General features: G+C 50.7%; 2 protein-coding genes across 3 annotated transcripts; one reads left to right on the top strand and one right to left on the bottom strand.

The window, feature by feature from the left end:
• Positions 1-1733: 1733 nt before the first annotated feature.
• PCYT1A (phosphate cytidylyltransferase 1A, choline) lies at positions 1734-21663 on the top strand. Of its 2 annotated transcripts, XM_064385607.1 has the most exons (10): positions 1791-1859; positions 4344-4397; positions 8428-8568; positions 11260-11359; positions 13481-13597; positions 15516-15667; positions 16456-16534; positions 17199-17341; positions 18375-18563; positions 19139-21663. In XM_064385607.1, the coding sequence occupies exons 3-10, from the start codon at positions 8452-8454 to the stop codon at positions 19343-19345; spliced, it is 1104 nt and encodes a 367-aa protein (XP_064241677.1). In that variant the 5' UTR covers positions 1791-1859; positions 4344-4397; positions 8428-8451; the 3' UTR covers positions 19346-21663. The 2 variants fall into 2 exon arrangements, with proteins under 2 accessions (XP_064241678.1, XP_064241677.1); XM_064385608.1 differs by lacking the exon at positions 4344-4397 and having other exon boundaries at positions 1734-1859.
• Positions 21664-22675: 1012 nt separating this feature from the next.
• Positions 22676-25330, bottom strand: SLC51A (solute carrier family 51 member A). The gene is made up of 9 exons (XM_064385609.1): positions 25173-25330; positions 24882-24976; positions 24337-24491; positions 24172-24245; positions 23940-24098; positions 23698-23809; positions 23450-23596; positions 23150-23255; positions 22676-23064 (listed from the first exon to the last, which is right to left on the bottom strand). The coding sequence occupies exons 1-9, from the start codon at positions 25205-25207 to the stop codon at positions 22928-22930; spliced, it is 1020 nt and encodes a 339-aa protein (XP_064241679.1). The 5' UTR covers positions 25208-25330; the 3' UTR covers positions 22676-22927.
• Between the last annotated feature and the right edge of the window lie 1740 nt (positions 25331-27070).

Raw genomic sequence — 27070 nt, 5'->3', positions numbered from 1 at the left:
CAGATTCTGGTTATCCAGATTTGTTCCTATCACTCCCACAACAATTGGGCTATGAATCCCAGCTGTGTCACATGAGATGGTATTAATTGATGGAAAGTCGAGGTATTTAGGACATGAGGTCAGGCCAGCAGCCCACACACCCCGTGACTGCCAGAACTCCTCCCTGCAGTAAGTGCTCTTGGTTTGGTGAAATTTGGCACCCGTGGATGCTGTGAGTGATCATTGCTCCTCACGCTTTCAGCAGATACTGCAGTGATTTCTCAGTCTGTAATTGTTTTGGAATTTGAGGGTGAATGTTTGGAGACCAGCTGTGCTAGGACTCCAGCCTCAGAGAGGCTGCAGTAGATCTGCAGAAGAATGCTAAAGGTTCTCATCGCCCCAAAAGCTGGAGGACCACGTGGTTGCTGAGACCATGGGTGCCAACAGAGGACATCTTAGCATGCCCACTGGACAATGGGATACTCTGTGGTGATGCCTGTTCTCTCTCTGCTGACAGGGCAAGCACAGCTGAACCATTCCAGTAGGATGGACAGCTTTCAGAGTGCCAAAGTGGGGTGAGGTGAACCCTGAATCCCGCCTTCACCAGCTGTTACAGCAGAACACACCCTGCCCATGCAGCTCTTGGAAGCTGGAAAGTAAAAAGTTACAATCTAGAATCCCTCCTTCAGCTACAGTGCTGGAGGCAGCACACTGCTGCTTCTCTATTATATTAGTTTGAAATATTTTGGTTATGAGTCTTCCTCTCCTTTTCCTCTGGTGGGAAATGAAGGGTGACTTCACTGATTGCTTTGTTGCCACCTGTGGCTGTCACCCACTAAGGAGCCTGCAGAGAGATGTGACAGCACTGCTCTGTTTGTGCACAGCCTGGGAGCGTGACTTTTAGGGATCAGCAAAACCCTCCACACAACATTTTCCAGGAGATGGTACATATGACCTCAGACTCCTTTTGAAGCTTTTATAAAGTCACGGCTGTTAAATCACGATGTTTAACCTTGCACTTGCTCCATTTTGGAGGTGTTTAATGGCTTCTTCACAAAGGTGTTGTACAAATCGGGTGAGCAGATTTGAGTCTGTAATCACTCTGCCTCACCACCCTTGGCTGTGGCGTGGGACAGGTAAGGGATGCTGTATTTTCCCTGGAGAAAGATTGAGACACTGAAGCAGTGCTGAAGCATTCTATGCCTGTGTGGACAAGCAGGGCAGCTCCCTCCTTCCAGAACTTCCAGAATTTACACCAGATACATCCATACACTGGACAAACAGAGAACAGACTTCATCAGTCTCCCCTCCTCATGATGGGAAGCAGAGGGGCAGACACTGATCTCTTTTCTGTGGTGACCAGAGACAGGACCCAAGGGAATGGCCTGAAGCTGTGTCCTGAGGGCTCAGGTTGGGTATCGGGAAAAGGTTCTCTCCACACAGGGTGTTTGGGCACCGACCAGCCTCCCCAGGGAGGTGGTTATGGCACCAAGCCTGGCAGAGCTCAAAAGGCGTTTGGATCAGGCTCGCAGGCACATGTGTGACTCCTGGGGATGGTGTGTGCAGGGCCAGCAGCTGGGCTCGATGATCCTCGGCTCCCTTCCAGCTCAGGGTGTTCCGTGACGCGCAGAGCCGCGGGCCAGGCCCGTCGCGAGCCGGAACGGAGGTTCCCGGCGCGGATTCCCGGGACGCGGCTTCCCCGCGGCGGGCCGGTCCCTTCCCGTGGTTCCGGGCGGACACGCAGCGGCTCCGCCCGCGCCCCGCTGGCGTCGGCGGGAGCGGGGCGGGGCCGGGAGCGGCGGCGGGGCCGGGCTCTCGGGGCTCTCGGGGCTCTCCGGGCTCGCCGGGCTGGGCTGCGGAGCGGCGGCGGCGGCGCGCGGGTAGGGGGCGTCCGGCGGGAGCGGGGGGTGCCGGGGACGGGGAGCGGAGCGGTGCCCGTCACGGGCGCGGAGGTGTCGAGCCCGTTCGGGCTGGCGGCACATGAGGGCACCGCGCTGCCCTGCGGAGCCGGTCGGGGGTCCCGCCCCGGCCGCTGTCCCGGCGTGGTGGCCGTGGCACGGGCTGGGGGCTTCGGGCGGCGCTGGCCGGGCGGGACGCGGAGCGCTGGCTTTGGGCAAGCGGGCAGTGTCTGCTGCGGTGGTCGTGCTGCGCTCCGTCCCCTTTGTGGGGGCTTGGGCAGGGGCCGGGGCTCGGCCGTGATCCTCCAGGCGGCAGCTGAGAGGAGATAGAGGCAGATCCCTGGGAAACTTCTGCGGTGCACCTTGGAGCGAGGGGGCTCCGGGGACATCCCCCCGGCCGGGGACACACTCAGGGCCTAGGGAGGACAGAGAGGACAGCGGTGGCCCTGGCTGCGGCCGAGCAAGGTGTGACCCAGCTGCTGGGTCGGCACACGTCCTCTCTAACCCGCTTTTTGTGTCCACCGAAGCACTGGCTGCACTGATTAATGGTTTTGTAATGGGACTTAAAGTCCTCAGGAATTCTGAGAGCTGTGGTGCTCCTCTGTAGTCCTGACTCGCTGTGGAGGGTGCAGGATGCTGCAGGTGGCCTTCTCTGTGTCCCCTGCTGCAGCAGGACCCTGGCAAAGGTTGGGGCGGTCAGAAGCAGGTAATGCCAGGTTTCCATCTGCAGAACCCCAGGGTCTGAGGACAGCAACTCTATTTGGGTTTGAAATTCAGATGAGAAATACCCACACATTATTTCCTGAAGAAATTTGCCGTCCATACACAATTATTAAAATTCCTGATTTTGAAGTTTCTCGCTGCGAGGTCTGGGTTGTAACACTCTTGAAATCACTGTACCAAGAGCCACAAACAATAACTGTTGTCGTAAGGAATTGGTATTGGTGTGTAAACCTGCTAAAGGAGGTTTACACCTCTAGACTCAAAAAGCTCTGTTGCTAATCCCTAAAAACAAAACCGTGCAGAAGTCAGGTCAGAATGGCCACCTATTCTCACACTTTATTGTCCCTGCCAGTATCTTTTCTGGTTTTCTGCATAAACCCTGTTTCTGCTGCTTCACTCTCACAGCAGAGGCTGTCTCATGTCGAGACACTCAGTGCCTGGAGGTTATGGTATACCCAGAAGGGCTGTGAATTCACAGAGGTCTTGACAGCAGTTTCTCTATTTATGTGTAGCACTTAGCAACACTATCTAGGTGACCACACAGGACTGTTTTCAGTTGTGGTTAGGCAGAGTTATCTTCAGCCATTTGGGACGTTGTTGGTGAGAAGCAGCATCTTCCCATCAATTGCAGGACACGGGTACCAGAGCTTCTCCTTGAGAGAATGTTACCAGCCTGCCCGGACCAGCAGGGGATGCAAGGCCTGGGGGATTGCTTTAGCAGCCATAGCAAAGGTGTGGATACTGTTGGACCGATGTGTGGCACTGGCTGGATGGGAATCCCTTTTATGTGTTCCTGTGGCTTCTAACACACTGTGGCACAGCTGCTTTTGTTGATCTTGATCCAAAGTAGCTGAAGCAGCCTGTGCTTTACAAGTGGACGGGACTGTGCCAGATCCTGCAGTAACCTTTCTAAGGGGCTCAAGGGCTTGAGCATCCAGGTAGAGCAGATGCTGACTGTGGGGAGCGTCGCAGTCTGTCTGGAGGGGAGCAGGCTGGGTCATAGCCAGCAGCACTCTGTTTCCAGGCAGATGCTCTGAGTCTGGAGACTGGGACAGAGCTGGGCCTGGCAAGCCTGGGCTGGGCATGAAGTTGCCTTGGAGATTGGGCAAGCTTTTTAAGCACTGAAAGAAGAGAGATCCATGATGAGTCTTCTGTCATTAACCTCTCCCAGGTCTCTGTGTCTCCACAGATCTCCATGGGGATACATACCAGCAAGGTTAATTGGAGACTGGGTGTTGCAGCTGAGGGAGAACTGGGGGAAAAGGATTCTCTTCGATCTATGGTCAGGGAATGCAGAGGAATGTAGGGTCACTTTGGTACCTTATAGCCTGGCAAGGGACTTATCTGAAGTGACAGGACTTCTGCCTTTTCCCTGAGGCTCTTGCTTACATGCTGTCCATGTGTCAAGGCAATTCTCTGCAGACAGCTGGCAGAGTGCAAAGTTTAGTAGTGTTGCCTGCAGATGAGTCAGCAGAAGAGAAATATCTTGTTCCTGTAAAGTGCAATGATCTTGTAGGCAAAGCAGCACATGACAGTCACATCTGACTGTGCCAACGCCTCCCAAGTTCAGAGGGACAGCCTTGGAGCAGGCAGTGCCACCCAGGGAGCTGTGGGTGTCCCAGGGCCTCACTGGTCCAGCTGCCAGTCTTCTGCTTTGGGTCCCTGCTGGGAATTGCAGCAGCCTTGGGCTGGAGCATTTACTGAGTTTTCAGTTTAAGTAGCAGCATTTGTTTTGCTTCACAGGTGAATCTGCAAGTGAAAAGCAGCAGAAGTGGCAGAAGTAATCCTGCTACTGATGTAAGTTTGCAGTTAATATTCTCCAAGAAGTTCTTCAGGACATCAGAAAGAAAGGCAGATGGTCCAGGTCCTCGTGCCATCAGTGTGCTTAGGGTGCAGAAAGATCTGACCTGCTTCTCTGGTGTAGTGTGATGCTGGAGTTCTCTGACACGACAAAGACTGAAAAATGGCAGCACTGTCCATAAAGATGCAGACAGTGAGGCAAAGCTTTGGCTAAGCAGGAAGATTTGCTGACCTCTTCCACCTGCCAGAGGTGTCAGCTTTGGTGTTGTGGTTAAATTCCAGCTCAATGATGGTGTAGTTAACTGACACTAAGGGAGAAGTTTTAAATTCCTTCCCTACCTATATTTTTGTTTTCCTTTCTAGTAATCAATGCTTGTCCTCTTTCCTCTCCCAGAAGTGTCTGTGTTTCAGTGGGATTCAGTGATTCCCTGACAGGAAAAGCAACTCTTTTCCCATCTGGCAGTCAACTGCTCCTTGCAGAGCCTATGCAGGTCTCTCTCTCGATGAGTTAGCTGGCAGGCAATGCAAGGCCCTTCTTTGATACAGGATACACCAAAAAAATAAGTTTAAGAAGAAAAGTCCTGAGTGTTTTATAAAGTGGTGCAGGATTGTGATATGCCCATGGCTTTTCCAAACGGGGCACTTCCAGCTTTGCTCCTTTGGAGCAGTATCTCGTATTCAGCCATGAACTCAATAATGCAGGAGGGTGACACCTTAAAATAGAACAATGTTAATATTTTACAGCAAGGCTCTTTCTTCTGGTTATGCTTGGTTTCTATCTTGAAGTGTTCAGATTGAGCTTTGAGAGTTATCTTTTCTTTCCTCTTCCCCATCTGCTGCAAATGTAATTAATTTTAGAACAGGCAGTGTTTTATGGATTTGAGGAAGCAAAGCCGTGTCCTCATGTGTTAAACTCAGCTACAGATGCTGGATCCCACTGTTGATAATTAATTGTTTGGGATGCTATTTTTGTCACTTGGGTCAAAATGAAGCATTCTAAGTTTAGTAGGTTTATTGCAGTAAGGTGTATTCCCCGTTTTTTATGAAGCCAAGCGTGGTGATGGGAGGACTTCCCAGAAATGCACCATCCACAGGACAGGTTTTAGAGTTCTGAATAGTGGTAAAATTATTGTTTCATTTCTGCATTAATTTGAGTAATTAACAGAGCTGTGTCACTCATGAGGTGTCCGGACACTGCAGAGGCTCCTTCAGCAACATCTCACCTGTCAGTCACAGCAGACAGAGCATATTTATCCCACCCATGAAGCTGGTTTCTCACTTGGTACATGGGGTAGAGCTGCTGCTGTGCGGCTGATGTTGTCTCACCACTCCTGCTAATTTAATGCACAGCGAATAATACAATCTACCAAGTTGGAATCTATTCACTTAAGCTGTTATTTGCCATTGTTTAACTGTGTATACACTGAGAAATGGAAAAGTTAGGGTGGATGGCTGGGTGTGGGAGGAGCTGGAAGAAGCTGTTGGAGTTTTCTCCTGAGCTGGGACAGTGCTGCCCTGTACTGTAACCTGCAGTTCTTTCCTGGCCATGAGATCTGCACCCAGCAGCAAGGGACTGGTGATATTTCAGCAGAGACTGCCCTTGTGTGCAGTGAAATCTGGTTGCTCTGATGGGCCACGCTGATGGGGGAAGAGCTTCACCTGGTTGTGTGTGGGGCTGCTGTGTCTGTGCTTCAGCACCAAAGCCTCTGCTTTTGATGTTTTGCTGGGCAGTGGTTCAGAATGTCTGCATTCAGCACATTAACAGATCTTAGTTCTCTCCCAAGGGAAGGAAAGAAAGTGGTCAGAGACCAACAGGTGACTTGAAGCACAGTGAAATTATTTTAACCAAATAACAAGAAAATCGGCTGCTGTTTCCCCCACAGCATTTCCATTCTGGGATTACTTGAACCAGAGACAGATATTTGCTGCTTTTGTTGAACCTCATGGTTTCTGCTAGGATTAGGGTGGTAAATGACTGACGCAGAGTGTGCTTGCAAGATGACACCTTGCAAAATGTAAGAATGATTTGTGTCATACCCTGTGTTTTCACAGAGGCACTCTGGAAGCTGCTGCATTTATCGCACAGATCTCACCTGAAAGTCAAACGCTTGCTTAAATGTTTGAAGACTTGGACCTGAGGGTTCTAAACTTTTTTTGCCTGAGGTCATGTTTGCACTCTCCCATATGTTTGTTCTCAGGAAATAGTGATTTAATTACTGGAATGGGGGAAACGGCAAGCTTGACTCACAGTGAGTGCTGGATGGGTCACACACAGTTCTGGAATGTCCTTGTGGCTGCTCTTCACTGTCACTTTTATCTTCTCCACAATATTTTTTTGTCTCCCTACTGACCTGAGATTCTCTTTCCCTGTTCTTAGTACATTGAGGTAGGTCTAGCAGAGCAGCCAGGGATACTTACATGTATGTAGCCCCAAACCAGTTCAGCTGTGTCTGACCCTGAAACTGCCCATAAGGTATCATCATACTGGTGTTCAGTGGGGAGGGAGAGATATTTGCATCTCGTTAAACTGCATTTGACTTGGTTCTTTGGAGCATTCCTTAACCTTGAGTCATGTGTGCTTGAGTAAGTCCGATCACTAAATCTGCTATTAACAGCTCTTTCACAAAACACACCCTTCTTGGCCGCCAAAGAGCAGAGCTTTGCCAGTGGCCCTTGGAGGGCAGTCGCAGCTCATCACGCAGCTCATCCCAAGCAGAACACTCAGCAGAGCCCCTCTGCTGCAGAAAAAGGTGATATTCAGAGGGGTATCTGCTCTTTGTCACACCTTGCACTTGCCCCACCTAACATTCCAGCACGCCCACTGCATGTGGGTGGGGAGACGTTTTAAATTCCACACCACTCTTATTATTAGGGAGTTGAAGCACGCACCTTGGGATCGTTAAGGATGCTTGCTGGGCGGAGGGGTCATGCTGCTCTCGGGAACAGCAGGCCAGGAGTGCCATGTGCTGCCTGGAGAGGTGAACACTTCAAGACAACAAGAGAGATAATGCTGTTTTTTAGTTTTTGCAAGTCTAGCACCCATTTCTAACTCCTGCAGCAGCTGGAAAGGGAATATTCACTGCCATGCCTTCCTATAAATCCCTATTTTTGCTTCAGCTGTGTGAAGCTAAAGTTACTAATACTCCAGGCCCTTTTGGAAAGGTACAGTGACTCCAGCCCAAAGCACAGATAACTTCCTTCTTTATAACTGTCACCATTTCTGTCCCAAATTGGTGGTATGTCTGTCTGTTCATCAGAGAAGCAGTTCAGCTGAACCACCACTAATTGCAAACTAGTACATAAAGGGCCAGAAGTGTGGCCTGATGTGGTGTCAGCAGCTGCTTCACCATCTGCTGAGTCACCACTGCGGTGGGGACAAGGGACAAGAGGGGAACACACACTGTGGCAGCTGTCCCAAGGTGGGCTGTCCCCACTGGGGAGCTGCAGCTTGTTCTTACACAAACAGCAAAGCAAACTGCAAGCATATTTAAAGTCATTTAAGTTGCAAGCCCTTCCCTTGCCTTTATCCTTGTGCACAGACCTTCTGTCCTCTCTCCTGGACTGTACAGGGATGCAGCACACCCACCAGCTGCCCTTGGGGATGTAAAGGGTAAAGAATCCAAATGAGAGCCGGACTAAATGTGGGCTAAATGTGAACTGGGCATGCCATAATCCTTAGGTTGCCTTTTAGATGTGAAAATAGCATTATTAACCTCGTAGTAATGATTTATAATTCGCATTGCAACTCTTGTTTCAGTGTCTCTCCAGCCAGCTGACTGCTGCACACTTCTCTCTGCAGAACAGCTCTGAGTTGCATTAAATGATTCAGTATTCCCACCAGGCACTGTTTGTCAAGCCTTGGCAGCTGATGCCAAATACAACTGGCTAAGCCCCTTGTGAGGTGGCTGTGTCTTTGCACTGACCTTCTGTACACTGTGCCTGCTGTTGACTGATTCTGTTTTGGAAGAACTGAGAAATATCTCTTTTCTTTTTTTTCTTTTTTTCCCTCTCCTTCATTTTGTTCCAGTTCTTTCTGGACGTGCTTGGCAAGATGGAGCCGCCGACCTCGTCCAGGCTGAATTCCCGAAAGAGAAGAAAAGATGGATCAGGCCCTAATGGGGCAACAGAGCTGGATGGAATCCCTCCAAAAATGTCCCGACGCTCACTCGTAAGTAAGCACAGATAAGAGTTTTGGGAGCCTGTGAGTTGAGGACACTGAGCTGTAGCAGCAGAAAAATACAGGTGGTGGTTTATCTGTGGACAGAGAAAACAAGGCGGTGGGCAGGGGATAAGAAGCAAATGACAGTAGCTCTCCTACTTGCAAATCCAGTTTGGAATCTTCCTTTGTTCATACTAATAACATACTTACAACGTGGGCTTAAATTAGGTCTGAGGCAAGCATTGCTAAGCTGCTTTTGTGGTGTGTCCAGCTTGTCACTTAAGCTGAGCCAAAGAGGCATGCATTTAGATAGCCATAGAGAAGCAGGCATTTCTCACAGGTGGGTTTTAAGTGACCCACTGGGAGGGAGGAATACTCAGGAGAAGCACATAACTGCAGAAGGGTCTGAAGCCTGTAAGCACCTGCAGAAGTGATCTGTTGAATCCACGCTCTGACACATGGGGAAGATCACTGTTCATTTGATTTTCTTGGTCTGCAGAGAGACGACATTTATGTTGCTGGTTCTTTGGGAGTGCCCAGAAAGAAAACACAACAAACAACCAAAAGGATTTCTTTTCTAGATCAACCTTGGGGTGGTTTTAACTAGCTAAAGCCAGTGGAATCTTTTCTGAAGGGGATCTGATCCAGTTAATGCTACTGAAAAGGGCTGTCTTTTACTTGTCCTTGCCACAAGATTGCGACAATTGGCTTTTTATAGTTCTCTGCCCTCTTCCTGGAGCTGTCCTGTGCATCACGTGTGCTCTAGTTGTTCTTTTCTTATCTTTGTCAAAAGCCAACTACCATCCCTGCCACATCATACCAGGGTCATGGTCCTTGGCAGAATGTGGTGATGTGTTGCAATCTTCCTCCTCGATGACAACATTTTGCTCTTCAGGAGGGCTTCAGCCCTGTCACAGAGCATTGACAGTGGTGATGAAGTAAGAGCAGCACCAGCACTGAGAACTGGGGAGGCTAGAGCTGTTGTGTGACTTATTCCACAGAACATTTATGCCCTTCACTGTTGCCAAAACCCATCCTGTGCCTCTTAAAGATCTCATGTATTTCAGTAAGGAAAGAGAACTGTGCAGGTTGTTTATTATTCTGTGGGAGTCACTTGCTCTTCAAGTTGCTGTCTGTCCTCTGTTAGAAATAAAGCATTGGCAAACAGCACAAGACAAGTAATACCAGCCACTTTCTAAGTGTCCTGCCTGGTTTTTAGCCACAGGGCAAACTCAGTTATCTTGGTGAAAGATTTCTTTATTTTCTTCTTTCTGCTAAAGTTTTGTTTATTTTAGCAAGAGTAATAGTGTTGCCTAACTGTGAGATTACCTTGAAGCCTTTTCCCCTCCCAACTAAGCAGCTGTTGTCAGAATGTTCCCCTGAAGCAGCAGGGCTCAGCAGCAGATGGTGGTAACAAACCTGCTGACACATAAGCCTGTTGTATTGTGCACATCAGGTTGAGTTTTGACCCTCACTGGCCCTGCAGGGGAAGGGCAAGATTCTGCCAGGACCTTTGAGGACATCTCTGTGTTCCTCTGAGAATTTTGATAGGGCTTTTTTGTGCTTTTATTCCTAACTTCAACTAAACTGCCAAGAATCTGGCTCTACAGGGAAAGCCTAGACTTAATGGTGATGAGAGGAGAGACCTGCAGGCCTTATCTGACAGTAAGGATCCTGGTAGAGGAGGTGCTGTGTGAGATGTGGAGCCCTCAGTAACTTAAAGGAGCTGTTCAGCAGTAGCAGCTTGTTTGCATGTCCTGGTCAGTGGTTGTTTTCCTGAGCCTTTCTCTATAAGCACTCTAATAAGGATTGACACTGGCCAGAATAGCAGTGGTTTTTCTGGTTGCAGTGGTGCTGGACGCTGCCAGGATTCTGCAGTGGGACAGGAAGCCAGAGAGGAAACTGCAGATTAGCCTTTTCAGCTTGAAGGTATTATTGTAATGATTTGCAAGCTTGTTTCCTAGTGTTCTGATTCAGGAACAAGATGTCCATTGCAGCCCTACACCTTCCAGCTAGAAGGAAATTGAGTTGTTTATTTTGTAATGGGAAGGACAGATGTTTCATTTCCATTCAGAGCAGACCAGAAATGATGGCTGGACTTCAGCTGTTGATTAAATGTACTGCTGTTGTCAAGCTAGCAGGGTGGAGGGGTTTTCTTGCAGCAGTTGGAGTTATTCTGCCACAGATCAAGGTGAATCACTCACTTGTATGGCTCAGAAATGGTGACAACACACGTTCCCTCGGAGTTAGTGCTGCACTTGGTATTGCTCTGCTCATTCATACTCAAATCAAGGAGCTGTTACAGTTTGTACATCACAGCACAAACACTCAGGCACAGCAGAGTGATGGTCTTGCCAGAGTGGGCACAGCTGGAGCTGTGACAGTGAGGTTTGAAGCTTGGCTTGTGCTGCTGTGAACTGCTGTTTGTCAAAAGTCTGAGTTTAGCAGCTGCAGCTCTGACCCTCTGATTTTCTTTCTCCAGTAGAAACTAAACTCTACTTTTCTCTCTCTCTTCTCTAAACTCAGGCTAGTCAGCCTGCAAGGCTGTTTTGAGGTTTTACACTAATTAGTCTTTTAGTACACATGTCTGAATTGTGCAGAGGCAGTCACCTGGTGGCTAGGACACTGTGATGGCAGTGCTGCCACTATGAACTGCCCTCCCTTTGGCACTCTCACAGTGAAACTCTCCTGGCTGTTTAGGGACTGCGGGAGCCAGCTCCGTTCTCAGATGAAGTGGAGATCGACTACAGCAAGCCATACATCAGAGTGACCTATGAAGAAGCCATGAGAGGGACCCCTTGTAAGTAAGAGCACAGACTGGAAGGGGATTGTATAAATGTTGAGTTTGGGGGGTGTGGGTATCATGGGGATATCTCTGAGACCAAACCAGCCTTGTGTGTTTGACCAGATTTACAGCCAATGACTGAGTGAGTGCTTTGGTGATTAGATAACTGTTTCCATGGGAAATTGGGCCTGTCAGTACACCTGAAATTCGAGTTTGTATATGTGAGGAGATTACAGATATTTGTTTTAAACTCTAGCTGAGCCACTGACAGCCACAGAACTGCACACTTTCTGTACTACTTTGTCTGAGATAGCTTAAAGTTAAGCACTTTAAAAGTCATATGTTTTAAAAGTCCTATTTTCTGAAACTTGAAGCGGGCAAGTAAAACCAATTTATATCCTTGTCCAGACTGTCCTATTCTAGCCTGGATTTGAGTTAGTCAGTGTCATTAAACACCACAGGCCAGCCCCACAACAAGAATGTGTCCTTTTATTCTCTAAACCAGGCTGGGAGAAACACTCTTCTCTTTGCAAGTCCACAGGGGAGGCAGAGGCACAAGTGACTCCTGAAGGATGACGGCCCTCTCCTGCCAAACAGAGTGTGCAAACAGTGCTGTCTTACCTGGCCTTTCTGTTGTGGCTACAGAGACAATAAAAATGCTGCACTTCTATCTACCTGACTGCTGAGAGATGAGCCAGCTCAGATTGAGACCTGGCTGTGGTTTCCTGCCAGAGGTTCCAGTGTATTTCAGAGTCTGCATTAATTTCGCAGCTGAAAATCTCCAGAGTCTGCACAAAGGTCTCTGATTCAGCAGTGGTGGCTCTCCTGCCTGCCGAGACTAAAATACAGTGCACACTTCCTTGTGTCTGTGCTCAGGAACTGTAGCTGCTGCAGGTACAGAGGAAAGATAAGGATGTCCCAGACACCTCATCTGGCATACAGAAAGCTTTTGCAGTCACAGATCTCCAAATCCTTGGCTCTTCAGAACCTCCTAGCATCTTCAGATTGAGGTCTTAGAACCACCAAAAATTATTGTAAGAGGCTGTCCTCAAACTGATTCCTCTGCTTAGCTTGAACTTAACAACCCTGACCTTTGCATCAACTCCTCTTGCTGCCTCCCAGTCTCTGTCTCTGGGTACCTCCAGGGCTCTGCCCAGACCTATGGGGTCTCAGCTTCCTGTTAGGTCTCCCCTCTGCCCTCTCTTCACTGCAGCTTTGGTGTGCCTCTGCTCACCACTCCTCTGAGTCTGTCTGTCTGAACTGAGCTAAGAGAGCAGCAGGCTGTTCCCAAGTGTGTCACAGACAAAGACTGTGGCTTTTGGTTATTAGCAGCAAGAGGACTGTGGTCCTGTGTGGTCCCAAGATCAGAAGCCTCCCACTATTACATGGCAGTGCTAGACTGTCTCACTTTACCTCTGTGCTGACCTCAAAGAACTGAGCTGCAATTTCCCTGGCAGAGGTGACCTGAGGAAGGGTTTGTTCCTCCTCTACCTCCTCATTATTATTATTGTTGTTGTTGTTATTATCATTATTCTTATTATTAATGGGTTTAGCTGATAATGACAGTGAATCGGCAAAATTTTGTCTGCTTTTCTTTGAGTAGCTCAGCTGTGTTTTTGAATAAAGCCAAACATTGCATGTTTCTGGGGGAGCTGATGCTGCTGGTCCCTCAACCAGACTATGGCAGCAGGCTGCAGAGGGGCATGCTGTAAAGGTCTTGAGATGCCATTCTGGCAGACAGGAGGAAATCAGGCACCTGTGAAACATTTGGGCCAGTTCCCCTCTGGTATCTCACTGCTGTGCAAAAAGTTAATTCTGCATTTGGATTTCCATAGAAGGGAAATGTTCAGGGTTTGCTTTTCCCTTGGTCTCCCCTTCACCTTGTTTGGGTGATACATGGTAGGCTCTCAGTCTGCCTTTATATGTGGCTGTATTTCAGCTCTGTGCTCAGATGCATTTGTTTCCACATGGGAAGGCAGAGAGCCAGGCATTTATCTTCACAGCTCTATCCTGATTATGGTGCTGCATTCTTTAACACCTCCATGACTTTCAGAAGGTCCTCAAATGTGAGTAAGAGCAGCAACTGCTCCTCCAGGAAGGTGTATTCACAGCTGTGTCTCTGTTCCTTTGGCACAGTGGATCGCCCTGTCAGAGTTTATGCTGATGGAATATTTGACTTGTTCCACTCTGGACATGCCCGGGCCTTGATGCAAGCAAAGAACCTCTTCCCAAACACATACCTCATTGTTGGAGGTAAGGAGTGACCTTGTTGACTTTGGCTGTTGCAGGAGTACAGTTGAGCTCTGTCTGTGGTTGTGCATACTGGGGTTTTGTCTTTGTGGCCTCAGTGACTCTCACTGCAGACACTTGTCCCAAATGTTGCTGGAGTCCTATTGCAAAACGTTGAGGGCTGGATATGTCTGCAGCAAGATACCAAATGAGTGCTTAAGGAAAAGATTTTTGATTTTACTGTTTTAGCTTGACGCCTCTATTTTGTGACAGGTACAGGTGAGTTGCACATCTGAGTATCAAAATATATTAGGGATAGCTGAGCATCTACTTTTGACTCATAAATGAGACAGCTAAAGTGTGAGTCCCTCCATGGCTGTGGTGTTCACCTGTATTGCCCTGCAAGTCACTCCCCAGCTCCAGTTTCCTGCTGGAGATTGCTTAGTGCCAAACAGATCCCACTGGGAGCATGGAGATCACAGTGGTTTCTTGGGCATGTGCCTGGACACCTGGAAGTCAGCTAGGCCTTCCTTCTCGAAATAGAAGCTCCCCATTTTGTCTTGTTAGGTCATAAGTCTTTAGATGATGCCAGAAATGTCCTGCTGAGTGCCTGAAGGGATCTTGCAGAGGTGTTTCAGCCAGGCTCCTTCAAGAATGTCACAGGAAAAAAGATACCCCTTTTCTGGCTGCCACAGTACATGGGCCCCTGCCCAGGCAGTGCCTCTGCTCATCCCTCCACCCACGCTGAGGACACATCAGGCTGTGCATGTTGTCCATCAGGAGCTGACCCTGGTCAGGCTGCATAATGATGCTGAAGTATGAGAACTGAAAATACCTTTAACTCGTTTTCTCAACTCCCATTGTCTTCATGAAACAAAATGAAATTCTGATCCTGCCATAGAACGATTATAACATCCTTGGGTGGTTTGTTTCCTTATCACAGTTTCAGTCATTGCTGAGAGCATTTTAATAGTGGTGTGCCTGCACTTCTTGTGTGCTACAGTAGTGTCTGGAAGGGATAGAGAGAGAGAAGAGCTGAAGCAGTTGCTCCAACCTGCAAACTGCCCTGAGCTTAGAAATCTTAAAGGCTGAAAGACATCCCCATGTACATAAACACTACAACAAACAGGAAAATAGCTTCAGGTCAAACTACTGACATGTTAAAGTAGCAAGGAGTGTAATGACGTTCTGTGCCTCTGGGAGACTGGTGAGAAGTACAATGAACTTGCACCAGGACTGAGACAAGAGGCCACATCCCAGGAGACCATTAGCTCCAAGCAGGGAACAGTCTCCCCCACTCTTTATCATCTGTTTGTCTGGAATGTAAATAAATCAAATACCAGTGAGACTGGTAATGCCTTGTTTACTTTTGAGTCTGATAATCAAATAGAACTCCTTCTTCAGTATCTTACATTGCAGATTATGAGGAGTTGTCTCATAGAACATAATAATTAAGCTTGATTTCCTGTGAACTCCCCCTTTGTTTTAATGTAAACTTTTTAAGAACTAGACTGTGGTATGGCATTTTATGAAATCAGAAGTTCAGGCTATAAGTTTCTTCATATTCCAAGCCTGAGATATCCATTGCTTTAAACGCGGAGTTCTGACCAGCAGACCCCCCAGGTGCCATTTGTTATAGAGGAGTGGTCTTCTGTGTTTTCTTGATAAGTGTTAAAAGCTCTGGAGACCTTAAAGCCTTGGGGTGTGGGTCCCCAACTTGGGCAGAAATTCTCCAAACAGCCTGCCCAGAATTGCTCAGGAGTTTAGTGCCCTGCAGGGCTCCCTGTTCCTGATGTTTTGTGGCTGGAAGAGCTGGGTTTGAAACACCAGCCTCTGTCAGCTGCTGGCACTGTCAGGTTCAGCAGAGTGTGGGCAAGGTCCTTTTAGGGTAAATCATCGGGGTAAGTGCCTCAGACTCAGTGTTCTCTGCCTCTTTCTCCAGTCTGCAGTGATGAGCTGACCCACAACTTCAAGGGTTTCACGGTAATGAACGAAAACGAGCGCTACGATGCTGTGCAGCACTGTCGCTATGTGGACGAGGTGGTGAGAAATGCACCCTGGACCCTCACACCCGAGTTCCTGGCAGAGCACAGGGTAATTTGTGACATCTGATCTGTTTGGAATTTCGATTAGCCTCTCTGTTTATAGCAGGAATTCATCTTTGGGGGTGACCTCTGCCTGAACAAACTGTTTCTGTTGAAGCTCCGTAAATATAGAATGAACTGGGTTATGGGAATTGAGTGGGTTTCTTGGGAGTGTAGAAGCATTTGCTGAGCTGGCATGCAATGTTAAAAGAATGTAGAGATTGTGAAATAATGAAAAAGGTTCTCGCTATTTCAGGAGAAGTTGGTGCTGGTTACAGATAGGTGTGAAGTGCAGTAGAGAGAGGAATACATGGGTTGGAAGTTTCTGGGGGGTGTGTGGTCCAACTCCCTGCTTTCAGCTGGAGCAGCTTAGATATACATCAGCTTCCCTGCCTCAGGAGACCTGACAAGCTGTCTTGAAAGCCTTTTATCAGTTGGTGAGATAAAGTGAAAGGAATCTCTTAACATCTGCTGAACAGCTTTGGGAGGTGAAGGAGTCTCCAGGGGAGCGTGCTTAGTTTACCGTTGTTGTCGTTAACAAGCCATTTCTCCGTGGAGCTTAAAGCAGCTGTGTCTGTATTCCCAGCCTTTTCTTTCCTCTCTGTTACGTGCTTAAAATTCACAGGCAATTGCCACTGAGCACTTGGGACACTGTTGTGTTGTAAGTGAGGGAACGTCTTGCTGTTCTCTCTCACACCCCTGAGTGGAGGTGTTGAGCTGAAAGTTAGCATCTTTTCTACAGCAGCAGGAGATCTGTATGTTCCAGATAAGATGTTGACTTGCTTTTTTAATTTTCAGATCGACTTTGTTGCACATGATGACATCCCATACTCTTCTGCTGGCAGTGATGATGTCTATAAGCATATAAAAGAAGCAGGTGGGTCTCCCTCAAATTCTTCAGGGCTTCCTACCAAAAATCTTCTGTAGTTTCTCTTGTACCTCTGTAATGCAAAATTATGCCCCTCTGGGAAAAACGTCTGCCCAGGAGCCTCTGGTGGCAGGAAGAAGCAGCTCCAGGCCCAGCATTAATTCCTAATTTCAGTCTAGTTATTTTGATTGAATTAACAGCAACCTCTTGAAAACATACTCCAGTTTGGCTTAGAGATTCTTACAAATGGAGAAGCTCATGAACTTAGCAGAGGGACACCTGTAGCTGTTTGCTGTTGAATTCACTGGGGATGCAGCTATTTTATATCTATCCAAACTCAGCCATCAGAATGTTATATTTCCATCCATTAAAATGTAGGACCCCTTGTTCTGTCCTTGTCCCCACACTATTCTGTATGCAGTCAGTATTTAAACCAGCTAAAGTGAAGACCTTTTCATTAGAATACCTGGTGTTTTGACAGGGTTTTGACATGTTTTGGTCTTGCTTAGGCATCCCAGTAAGGATGGCTCTGGTATTGTACATTTAAGGACCAAGATGTGAGAACAGTTAGCAATAGTGAGCTCTTGACAGAAGTTGTGTCATGACAGAGGTGGCAGCAGCTTTTTGCCTGTGTCTTACTCAAGCTGTCCTGGGTCCTTTTCCCCAACTTCAGGCATGTTTGCACCGACCCAGAGGACCGAGGGCATCTCCACATCCGACATCATCACGCGCATCGTGCGGGACTACGACGTCTACGCCAGGCGGAACCTGCAGCGGGGCTACACGGCCAAGGAGCTCAACGTCAGCTTCATAAACGTGAGTCCAAGTGGCTCTCACCACACGCTGCAGGAGCCAGACTCTTGCCAAGTGTGAAGGGAGTCTTGTCTAGTGATAGCACAGTCCTGCCATGTGCCAGTGAAAGGGCTGTCTGAGAGCTAAGCATTGGTACCAAACCAGCGTCCTTGGAGTAAAAATTAAGACTTCCACCCCTGAAATCACCTCAGGGACCCAGTCAGAGGAACTGGGGGGTTGCTAATGCTGCTCTCTTGTCAGAGATGTCTTGATGATGTCTTACCTATTGAAAGAGCTGGAGAGAGGGTGTGTGGCAAAATGTATGTTTTCCTGAATGAAGAGTGAGTTGTTCTTGACAGCAGCTGCTGTCTCATCTCTCTCCTCTTCCCCCAGCCACCTCCTTAGGGTAGAGTCATTTGTTAGGATAAAATCTGATGCTGTCTCCACTGCACTGTTCCCTTCCTGGAGCTGCAGGAGCAGCAGTGCTTGGGTAGGACAGAAGGATATGCCCTGATCCTGTGCTGTGCAGCTCTAGTCCTCAGAAAGAATGCGTGGCAGAAGACATTTTTGATGCTGGAAGTAAAGTCGTAAACATTTTTTTTTATCACTCAGATACTGTGCCTGTGAACAACAATGAAACAGGAGAGGTAACGGCTGCTTGGCCTCTCTTTGGCACATAACTCTGCCTCTGTTTAAAAACACCCAGCAGAAAGACTGGTGCTGTTGTGATATGCAGAGACCTACAGCAAGTCACTTGAATCTAATCTGTGTGCTGTATAAATATTTCCCTCTTCCATGCACTCCTATTAGATAGTGCTTATCTCTGGCTTTAGTCTTGCTTTGTGTACTGTGCCAGTGCCTGCTACAGAGTGTCTCACAGTCCCACTGTGTCTGCCATGTAGTCTAGGAAAGAAGTGTCATGGAAGTGAAGGAGAAGTGTCACCAGACTAATGGAGATGCTGAGTCTCAAGCAGCAGTTCAGTGTAGTAACACAGAGCAGAGATGGTCTCCACTCAAATCTGGTGAGCTGTATTCTGATCCACCACTCTCTGTGCAGGAGAAAAAATACCACCTCCAGGAACGTGTGGATAAGGTGAAAAAGAGGGTGAAGGATGTGGAGGAGAAGTCAAAGGAATTTGTCCAGAAAGTGGAAGAGAAGAGTATTGATCTCATTCAGAAGTGGGAAGAGAAGTCCCGGGAGTTCATCGGCAATTTCCTGGAGATGTTTGGCCCAGAAGGTGCATTGGTAAGGAGTTGCTCTGGGAAAAGGGGAAAAGGAACTTTGGAGACATTAACAGACATTGTAGGGCTTCTAGAGAGTCTGCAGAGGAAAGGTTTGGCGTTTGTTGCAGTGCTCAGTGTGCTGCCAGTCTCCAGACAAATTGTCCCAGGCTTGGGCATCCTGTTTTCAGGGAGTACTCACGATTGCCAACAAGATAATGAAAGTTATATTGTAGAGTGAGAAAACTCCCCTGTCCCATGAGCTGGCCTGTAAACTCCAGTTTGTGCCCTGCTGACCAGTGAGCTCCCAAGGGTATGGTGGTCACTTTGTCATTGGCCTAAGATGAGTCTGAAGCTACTTGTTTATTCCAGGCTTTCCTGCACTGTTGGGTGAATATCACAGGTATTTCATGTTAGAGGTGCTTGAAAATGAGTGGTGATTGCACTGTGTGCAGCTTCCAAAGCCCAGAAATGCTGGGGCTTTTTCTGCTTTTAAATACCATGTGAAGGGGCACAACTCAAAATGCTGCACAGGCTGTAAGCAGTGTCCATTTCCATGACTGTAACCCATGCTAACTGTCCTCCTGCTTCCCTCACCAGAAGCACATGCTGAAGGAGGGCAAGGGCCGGATGCTGCAGGCCATCAGCCCAAAGCAGAGTCCCAGCAGCAGCCCCACGCACGAGCGCTCCCCATCTCCCTCCTTCCGCTGGCCCTTTTCCACCAAGACTCCTCCTTCCTCCCCTGCCAACCGCTCCAGGAACGAGTCTGCAGTCACCTATGACATCAGTGAGGATGAAGAGGATTAACCTACCTGCCAGGATTTGCTGCGGACCGCTAATCGCTGAATCCTAAGTCCAGACCCACTGGGGAACTCTAAATGAGCAAGAGAGCCATAGGAACAGGGCTGATGGTGAGCACAGGGCCTTGGAGGCACCTGTTGCTCTTAGCAAGGGCTGCTGCCTGGAAGCACATTCAAACCTCCTCTCCCTTCTCCCTAAATCCCCTTTTTATTGTTTACGTTTTAGCGGTTTCCAGGGTGAAGATGGTTTTTATATTTTAAGAAAATATTTGTTAAAAGGGCAAGGAATAGCACTCAAGCGTGGCTTTTCTTTTGGTTTCTTTTCCCTTGTTGAACCTCCAGGAAAGGGGGAGAGTGGGAAGACCCATCTGTCTCTTCTTTCCTTCAGCTCCTCTGTCTTATCCCCCCCACCCCCAGGCAGTATCTGTGCCACTGCCAAACGAAAGACCCCTCAGTTCCTCAACCAGCATGACCTCGAGAGCATGCACAAAGCAGTGGTGTAATGAGGCTTCTAGGAAATGGAGACATCCCTGCTGGGCTGGAGCTGATAGGAATCTATCCAGCAGATCCTGTAGTGCTTGCATGCCTCTTACCTGAGCTTCCCAGCGTGTCGCAGTGAGGACGTGCTGGGCAGGGGGTACCAGCTTGGCACGCAGGAGTTACACCGGGAAGGACTTGCAGCACTGTAGAGTGGCACACCCCGTAAAGTGCACAGCATTCACAGCTCCAAACACTAGAGGGGCTGCAGGGGAAAGGCCTTTCCAGCTAATCTTAACAAGACTGCTAAATCCTGAGCTAAAATTGAGCCCTCAGTTGCTGTTGGAGAGAAGAGAATGAATCTTTGCTTCAGGGCATTTGCTGTCATGCATTTCCTTGGGTGTGTGAGAGCCCAGGTAGGAAATTAATGTGTCTAGTCTTTTGAGAAGTTCCTTGTTCCAGTCTGTGGTGTGTTACACGTTTTAGTGTCTGTCCAAATGGTCCCTCAGCACTGTGCTCTGTGTGTGTTTGTCTGTGTTTCAGTTGCTGTGCTGCAGGGGCTGGAGGACTCCTTCACACTGGTGCCATGAAGTCGCTGCTCTAAGGACACAGCAGCCAGTTTGCTGCTGATGTCAGTGTGTGCAGCTGGACAGATGAAGGGCCCCAGTTCTGTGTGAGTTACCTGGCTTGTGCAGTACATGCACAAATCCATGCCTGCTCACTCTGCTCCATGAGGCAGGATGGAAGGAGCATCAGAGAGTGCTGCAGCTTTTTAAAGTTATTTAAACACATAATGCTCGTTTGAGTCCATGGTCCAAGTTGTGCCTGCTGTTGTGTCTGTGATACACACTGAGCTTTGTGGCCTGTGGCTCCCCAAGGGGACCTGCCCTCCTCATGGCTGAGCAGAGCAGGTTGGTGCACCCTGTCCTGCAGCCAGCACTGGAGAAACTGGCCTTGCTGTCATGTAGCTGTGGAGCTTTTTTGCCATGGTTTGCCTCTGATACCCACTGTCTGGGTGAAGCTGCTGGGCTGAGTTGCCTGTATTCTGTGGTGCTGGGAACAGAGGACAGCTCAGAGCCTTGTCAGCAATGCTGCTGGGAGGTCTCCAGAGCAGGATGTGAGGCTTGGGGAGCAGCACGTGCAAGGAAGAAACTCATCAAGTGCTGCCACAAGCTCTGCACACTGTGATGCTTCCAGAGCACGTGGTGGCTCTGTGATAGGAACAGGCTGTAGCTTCTTTCCAGCTTTTGTCTTGATGGTCTTTTGTCACGCTGCCCAAAGGGCTTGACAGAGGTTATGTGCTGCTCTTGAAGCCAGAACCAGTATGGGAAAGGGTATTTTGGGGATCACTAATCTGCCTCTTGGACCTCTTTCAGCAGGGATGTGCACAGCTGTGGAGCATGGCTGGCTGCCATGGATTTTAAACTGTAAGGAGCAAATAACAGTCACAAGGTAGAAGCCAGTTGTTAATCCTCTGGTTTATGAGTGGTAGAACACTTCCTTTGATCACCCACATTGTCTCTTCCCTCATCTTCCCTTCCTACCCTTCCCTCACTATGGATGTTGCCGTTGCTTCCCTGAGCCAGATCACAAAGGCCAGGCTGCTTTAGAGCCTTACTACTGTTTTAAATACAAGTTATGCAACAGTGTTCTCTAAGTTTGGGTATCCATGATGTTCTGGATTGCAGCTTGTTCTGCAGAGACCTTGGTCTCTCTGCAAAATCTGGGGTGCTTGGTAAGAAGCCAGCCATGGTTTTACATGTAGCTTGGAATAACAGAGCTGTTTCTTGTAACCAATAATCTCTGCTTCCTCCTTGCACTGAAATTAAATTGGACACTGAAATCCCAGTCTGGTCCTTTTTTTTTTCTTTGTTTTGTTTTCTCCTGGATTGCTGGACCAGTCTTCTGCAGCACTGTCATGTTTTATCAGGAGTAGGTAAGAGCTTGATCTTTCAGCAAAACATGAGCCAAGTTCCCCGGGATCATCTCATTCCCACAGATGCACCCAGTACTGCTGTTCTGCACACCTCTAAGCCATCCCTCACTCTTCAAAAGAAGCATCCAGAAGAGGCATGAAGTAAAAGGTGCAGTGGAAAAACAAGTTTACTAGCATGCAGTGAAGAACCCTGAGGAGTTTGATGCTGCCAGATCTAGAGGCATCTACTCATGTGAAACAGCCCTGTTTCACTTCCTCTGTCGATCTGGAGTGTGAGCCCCAGGGAAAGGATTTTCTGATGGTAAAGAACAGCAACAGAACAGAACTGAGACGTACCAGGGATGGTGGTAGAAGCAAGAGCATTGGAGAATGCTGCAATATTTTTTAACGTGATCTGCTCATTTGAAACCATGGTCTGAATTGTGCTTCTGGCATCTGTAATGAACACTTGGGGTCAAAAGATTACCCAGTGGTTTCTGCAAATTGTCATTGCTCCTGATGTCCATCCCCGTGTCTAGAGCAGATACAGCTGCTGGACCGAGGCTGGTGAAGGCAGCATTGACCAATTGCCACTGTTACAAAGGTGCTTCAAGGCTCCTTCCTTTGCCTGGCACCTGTATGGCAGGTGTGGATGCTCCATGTGTGCTTTCAGGAGCAGCCAGTCCTATGGAGAACAGGCCCCAGGGACAAGTCAGACCCATCCTGATATCTTGGGAGAAATCACCTTTGGCCTGGGCTTGCCTTGGCTGTGGGACCCCAGCCAGCAGCACCCAGAGCTCAGTGACACAGCTGGGTGTTGAGCATCCTGTGACAGTCCCATGCCATGGCTGTGTTGGTCTGGGCTCCATCCTCCTCCCCCTGTATGGAGTCATCTCCCACCCAGCCTAGGCAGAGATGATATGAAGCCAGTCACCAATGCAAGACTCTAGTAAAAATTTATCTTTACTCAGTGCTAGACAAGAGCCCCTGGGCTGGAGGTGGCTCCATGGACCCCCTTGGCTTATGGCTTTTAGGTTTCAGACCTTTTAATTCTGTCCCAAGATGCTCTTTCTCCTTCTGCCTCTTCTGCTGCCAGCAGCTCCCCAGGGCAGGGGAGGAGGAGAAGGTTGTGCAGGGCAGACCAGCCCCTCACCCCGCTCTGCCCCTTGGCACCCCAGTTTGTCCCTCCTGCTCTGCTCACGCCTTGGTGTCGGCACCTGTGGCTGCGAAGCCGACGGGCTGGTAGCCCGGCTTGTCATCCTGCTTGCGGTAGTACATCCGCGTCAGCACCGCCAGGATGAAGGTCTGCGGGATCAACAGCTGCACGTTCATCTCTGCAACAGGAGAAGGGGCTTTTGAAGCTGCCCTCAGCCACCATGCCCTCCACCATGTGTGCTGCTCTCTCATCTCCCTACTTACGCTGCGACCTGGCCTTGGAGGAGAAGGGCGGCGAGCAGGCAATGCTGCCGTTGTTGGCCAGGATGCTGAAGATGGCAGGCTGCAGCGCCGTCAGGAGGAGCAGCATCTGCAACCACCAATGCTCCAGTGGTGAGGGCCGTGCTGCTGTCCAGCTCTCAGCCGTCACCTTCCCTGCTGTCCTGCAGCCAGCGGGGCTCTCACCCAGCAGTGGCTCCTACCCAGCATCTTCCCTCGTGCTGCCTCACCCCGTGCTGCAGAAGCCCCTCACCTAGGAGGGAGCTGGGCAGGACAGGGACTCACCTGGAAACAGGTGAACTTGGCCTGCATGTTCTGCTCAGCCAGGTGCAGCCGGGCCTGCCGGAAGAGGATGCCCAGGCCCCACAGCCCAAAGAGGGCGGAGACACCAACCAAGGTGTTGATCCAGAGGGACACACTCTCCGCTGAAATCTGAGGGGGACACACAGAAAACAGTACTGGGCTGACAAAGTTCAGGTGGAGGCTTCCTGTCTAGGTCATCGACCCGCCCATCCCTGTGCTCTGGCACTCACGTCAGCGGGGTTGTAATTCCCATCGGTGGCCAGGATCAGTCCCAGGAAGACAGCAATTGCCTTGAAGAGGGCATACTGGAAAGTCCCCAGGATCATCAATTTAAGCTTTTTCCTGGCATGGTGAGAGAAACCGGTAGTATTCTGAAGTCCCCAGGTCCCTGCCCAGGGAATTCTCTTCCAGCCCAGCAGAAGCATGGGGTGAAAGCCCTCCAGGGCAGAGGTTTATCCCAGCTCCCCCTCACCTGCTCATGGTGATTCGGGGCAGGCATGGGCAGCAGCAGCAGCAGGGCCCAGTGCTGACCACCATGGGCACATCCTTCAGGGTGCTGAGCAGTGCTTCCTTCCCCCCAAAGCCCTCCACCATGACCATCATCAGCAGGTAGAAGCAGACAGCGAAGTACCTGGGGAGGAGGAGGAAGGCAGGTCAAGCCCTGTGGGCTCCATGGTGCCTGTCCCAGGGTGGGTGATACTCACGCCGTGGTAGCCATCTCCACCACCATCATGGAGCGCGGGAACCACAGGCCAAAGCAGCTGACCACTGACACAACCTGGGGGACACATGAGCTTGGCACACTGTGGGCTGGCACCCCTTGGGTGGCCCTGGCCCCCCAGGGTGATGGCCCCCACAGCCCAGCTCACCGTAGGGGCTGAGCTGCTCCAGCAGAGGGTCTTCATCTTGATAGGGCAGCGGATCTTGCGGAAGAGGTACGAAACCTCTTCAACGTAGATCACAACCGACAGCAGTGTCATGATGGTGCAGAGGCCCAGGATGATGAGTTGGGCCATGTCCAGCTCTGCCAGTGAGGGGTGAGAAGCTGTCTTCATCCTGTCCGGTCCCCCCTGGGGCCACTACCGCAGGGAGCTGCCCCTCGAGCCACCACTCCCCAGGTCTAGGGAGCTCTGTGCCACGCCCTGGACATGCCTGTCTGTGCCAGAGCTGGCCCTTCTGTGCCAGTGTTCCCTGTCCCATGACACCTGCCCCGGTGCTGGCCCTTCCTGGGCTGTCCCCATCCCTACATGTGGGACTATGGGATGGGAGGCTAAGACCCTGGCAGCAGCCCAGTTTCTGACTTCTAGGGCTGCTCCATGCCTGCACTTGCCTCGGCCACCCTCCCACCCTCATCCCTGTCCTGCTGCCCCCAGCGACAACAGGAGGGTCCTCCCCGCCCCGTCCCCCCACCTACGGTGCAGCAGCTGCCGGGAGGTGGGCGGCAGGGAGAAGCAGGCTGCCGGCACGCTGAAGTTCCTGATCAGCATCTCCACCAAAGGGCGGGAGAACCTGCGGAGCAGAACCGGGAGTGCTGCACGGGGACACGGGGACACCCAGCCCCGCAGGGTCCGAGCAGTCCCTCGGCTGGTTTGCCTCACCACCAAGCGCCTCCCTTCCTTTACAGAGGGAACGAATCGTCCAAAGTTCCGATCCGAAAAGTTGGATTTGCCCGGCTGCGAAGCGGCACAGGAGTCTCGGCACTCACCTGGGGTCATCTGCCAGCTCCCAAGCGGGATCCATCCTGTCCGGCTCCTCGCTGGCTCCGTCCCCGTGGCTGTGGGGCTGCTCGTCACCGCCTGCCTCGGCTCCCCTCGCCGGCCCACGGGGTCAGAGTCCCCAGGGCAGGGACCGCGGGACGATGCCGCGCCTCGTTCCAGTTTAACCAGAGCCTCCCTCCCTCTCCCGCAGCTGCGGGCACCCATTGGCGTGGCCCCACGCCGTCCCGGCCCACCCAGTGCTTTGGCCACCAGGTTAACGACCCGGGTGCCGGGAAGGCAATTGTCACCGGCACTCCTGCGTGTCCCAAGGCCTGGGGCGCGGGGCACCTGTGTGCGGTGACAGCGCTGCGCCCCGGGGATGGGCTGCGGTGCTCCGGAGGGTCCGGGACGTGTCCTCCTGTCCCCTCAGCAGCAGTGCCGGGCTGGGAGGTGGTGCCGCGGGCCCCGGGAGCACTTCGGGTGGCCCAGCTCCAGGGAGGCAGGGGCTGAGCCCTGCACGGAGCAGCTCCCGGGGCACTAGAGGGCAGGGCTGGCCCAGCGCTCAGAGCCTGGCTGGGGACAGCAGCAGCACCCCGGCCTGGGGAGGGGACAGGGGGCTGGAGGGAACAATCTGAGTGGGGAGCTGGGGGCTTAGGCAGGGGAGCAGCATAACTTTGTCTTAGATGGATCCCAGAATCCTGATGGGTTCCAGGGGTGTCCACGGCTCCGGGCGCTCTCCCAACCCATCAAGGAAAATGAGTTCTGGTTTATGCTGATCCCCTTGGAACAGCTATACTTTGCCCCTCTGGCAGGGGCTTCTGCTGCAGCCAGAGTGGCACCAGGGCCCCAGATGGTGCTCTGCAACCAGATGTAGGAGCAGGATGCTCCTGTTGTTATGGGAATGGGATGAGGGAGGAGGGAGTCCCGTGGGGACTCTGTGCATATCCGAGGTGCTGTGCACAGCTGGCCCTCTCCTCCTCTCATCCCCATTAACCAAGCCCTATATCCCCATCCCTACACACTGCACATACTCTTTCCAGCCCTATATGCTGTAACCTAACCTGGCACACTGAGTGATGCACATCCAGCCCTCTGCACTCACATTCATGCACACAATTACCCACATCTTGCACCAGCAGACCCTCACCATGGCTGCTCCTGGCCCCACAGTGTGCATGGGACCAATGGGGAGCCCCCACCCAGCATCCCTGTATCACCAGATTGGCTATGGCTGAAGAAACACATCAGCTCCTGTGACATCTGTTGGCCTTTATGTGACAGTCACTGCAGGCTACGTCATGCCAGCCCTGCTGTCCTGCTCATCCACCTGGTGCTCATCCCCCTGTGGTCCATCAGCACTGGGATGATCTGCACGTATCCCTGGCCCCAGGGAAGCAGAGCCCAGCCCCAGCACGCAGCCACACGTGCTGCACTGCCCAGACACGTGCAGGAGCCTCTTCCCCAGCCTGGTGTAGCCCCAGGGCCAGCACCACCCACAGGTGCCCACTGCAAGGGGGCACATGCCGGTCCCCTTGCCCACCACACCTGTGTCTGGCTGTCCCTGACTCATTCCTGTAGCACCATGATGATCCTTCTTGCCACTCAGTGGTACCTGAGCCTGGCTGAGCCCTGGCCCCTGCGTTCCCCAAGCTCAGCACCCCCCGAGGTGCAAGGTACAGCTCTGGGGCATGGAGCAACCTGCCAACCTTGAGGGGATGCAGAACACGGCTGGGCCCCAGGCCCAGAGCAGAGGGCAGCCCCACACATTGATGCTCTGCCTGAGTGAGCCCCAGCACACATGCACACGTGTGCAAGGAGGGCTCTGTTGCTGCACACACTCCCCTCTGCATCCCCACTGGGGCTGGATGCACCAGGGACACCCACAGCACTGACCTGCCTGCATGGA

The sequence above is a fragment of the Passer domesticus genome, chromosome 11 (genome assembly GCF_036417665.1).
Source record: "Passer domesticus isolate bPasDom1 chromosome 11, bPasDom1.hap1, whole genome shotgun sequence".
Taxonomy (NCBI): Eukaryota; Metazoa; Chordata; class Aves; order Passeriformes; family Passeridae; genus Passer; species Passer domesticus.
This window is presented reverse-complemented; position numbering and strand designations above follow the sequence as displayed.

Excerpts from the sequence above, each read along its gene's own strand:
- PCYT1A (XM_064385608.1), top strand. The coding sequence starts at position 8,452 with ATGGAGCCGCCGACCTCGTCCAGGCTGAATTCCCGAAAGAGAAGAAAA. Across the intron at positions 8,569-11,259 it reads AAATGTCCCGACGCTCACTC|GGACTGCGGGAGCCAGCTCC; the intron begins GTAAGTAAGCAC and ends CTGGCTGTTTAG. Across the intron at positions 18,564-19,138 it reads TTGGCCCAGAAGGTGCATTG|AAGCACATGCTGAAGGAGGG; the intron begins GTAAGGAGTTGC and ends TTCCCTCACCAG.
- SLC51A (XM_064385609.1), bottom strand. The coding sequence starts at position 25,207 with ATGGATCCCGCTTGGGAGCTGGCAGATGACCCCAG. Across the intron at positions 24,492-24,881 it reads CTCCCGGCAGCTGCTGCACC|AGCTGGACATGGCCCAACTC; the intron begins GTAGGTGGGGGG and ends CCTCACTGGCAG. Across the intron at positions 23,810-23,939 it reads CCCCGAATCACCATGAGCAG|GAAAAAGCTTAAATTGATGA; the intron begins GTGAGGGGGAGC and ends TCACCATGCCAG.